The sequence below is a fragment of the Chaetura pelagica genome, unplaced genomic scaffold, assembly GCF_000747805.2.
Source record: "Chaetura pelagica isolate M959 unplaced genomic scaffold, ChaPel_1.0 scaffold249, whole genome shotgun sequence".
Taxonomy (NCBI): domain Eukaryota; kingdom Metazoa; phylum Chordata; class Aves; order Apodiformes; family Apodidae; genus Chaetura; species Chaetura pelagica.
Genome location: NW_009954538.1, coordinates 2,001,882 through 2,003,286, shown reverse-complemented (window position 1 = coordinate 2,003,286; position 1,405 = coordinate 2,001,882). Strand labels below are relative to the sequence as shown.

Here is a 1,405-nt window from a genome sequence, read left to right as displayed (position 1 = left end):
CCAGCCGTGCTCGGTTAATTATAGCCGGGGTGAGGCCAGAACGGAGGGAGATTCCCTTTAAAGGGGCCGAGCGAGGCAGCTCCGGAGCTGGGAATTGGGGGGTAGCCACCCCACAGCCCCCCACCCCATCCCTAAGAGGCCTCAGCCTGGGGAGGTGCCAGCCAGAAGCTAAAAATTCCCTAAAAATTCAGCTAAAGGTGGGGAGAGGGGGTGCGGGCTTCACCACCTCCCTTCAGCCTGGCACCAACATCCTGCCCTGGGAGTTTATTTGGGGTTCACAGCATTGCAGGGGGAAATGTACAGGCCAGGGGGGGTCGGGGCAGCCACCAGAGTGATTTTAACTTCAGAGAAGCTCCAGGCCAGGAGCAAGGAGAGTGGGACAAGGGGGGATGCTGCCACCTCCAAAGATTTATTACATCTGGGGGCCCCAGCTCATGGCAGCCTGCAAGACCCCAGCATCTCACTGGAAATATGGGTGTGCTGTGTCCAGCATCTTCTTTCCCACTTAGGAGAAGCTTCCCAAGCCCTCCCCAGAGGGATGGGTTTGCACTGTAGAAAGGAAACAACTCCTCTGGAAACCTTCCTGTGGGGTTTTGTTGTTTGTTGGGGAAAAAATAATCTCCCGGTGAGGTGGTGATATGGAGTGTTGCCCTTCCCTGCAGGCAAACACGAGGAGCAGCAGGTGGAAGGAGGGATCGTCTCCAAGAACTTCACCAAGAAAATCCAGTAGGTACCAGCTTTGCCAGTCTCCTCCAGGGCTGCGTTTGGAGCCTGTTGGGGTGCAGGGAGGCAGGAGGGGTGCAAGGAGTTGTGCTGCCGGTGCCAGCACATCCCCTGGGGTTCAGCGGGGCATGATGGGCTGACACCATCCCCAGAGCACATCCCGCTGTGGATCTGTCCATCTATCCCGGTGATGTCAGGCAGATTGCTATCTCGTTGACTCACCACCACAGCTCACTCTGGGAACAACACCAGCCAAGGGCAGGGAGGAAAGGCGAGTCCGGAGGCAGGACCCTGGCAAAGCGGGGGGCAGACCCCCCCACCCGCAGGGCTCGTGGGGTTAAGTGGGAGAAGCAGCAACGCCCGGGGCATGGGAAGGGTTTCCTCAGCTGGCAGCAGCTCAGCTTTGCTTTTCCAGCCCTGTGCATCCCAAACTCCCACGGGAAGAGCTGGGGCGAGCACCACGCTTCCTGCTGCTCGGCAGCTGCGGCGGCTCCTTTTACGGGCAAGGCTGCGGCCGGCGGGGATTTACTCCTGCTCGGCAGGAGCCCGGGCGGCACAAGCGGCTGCTGACATCCCGTCAAACACATCTGCTGGGGAGATTAAACAGAGGGGCCAGGCTGGCCAGGAGCCTCTTTAAATATCCCAGCACATTCCCGGGTGCTACGGTAACAAGGAGGGCCTT

At 59.4% G+C, this 1,405-nt stretch overlaps 1 protein-coding gene across 1 annotated transcript in view; it reads left to right on the top strand.

The window, feature by feature from the left end:
* Positions 1-1,405, top strand: part of HSPB8 (heat shock 22kDa protein 8) — an 8,132-nt gene that overhangs the window by 5,791 nt on the left and 936 nt on the right. The window contains exon 2 of the mRNA XM_010004875.1: positions 663-726. Within this exon, the coding sequence (XP_010003177.1) occupies positions 663-726 (64 nt within the window). The remainder of the gene's footprint in view (positions 1-662; positions 727-1,405) is intronic.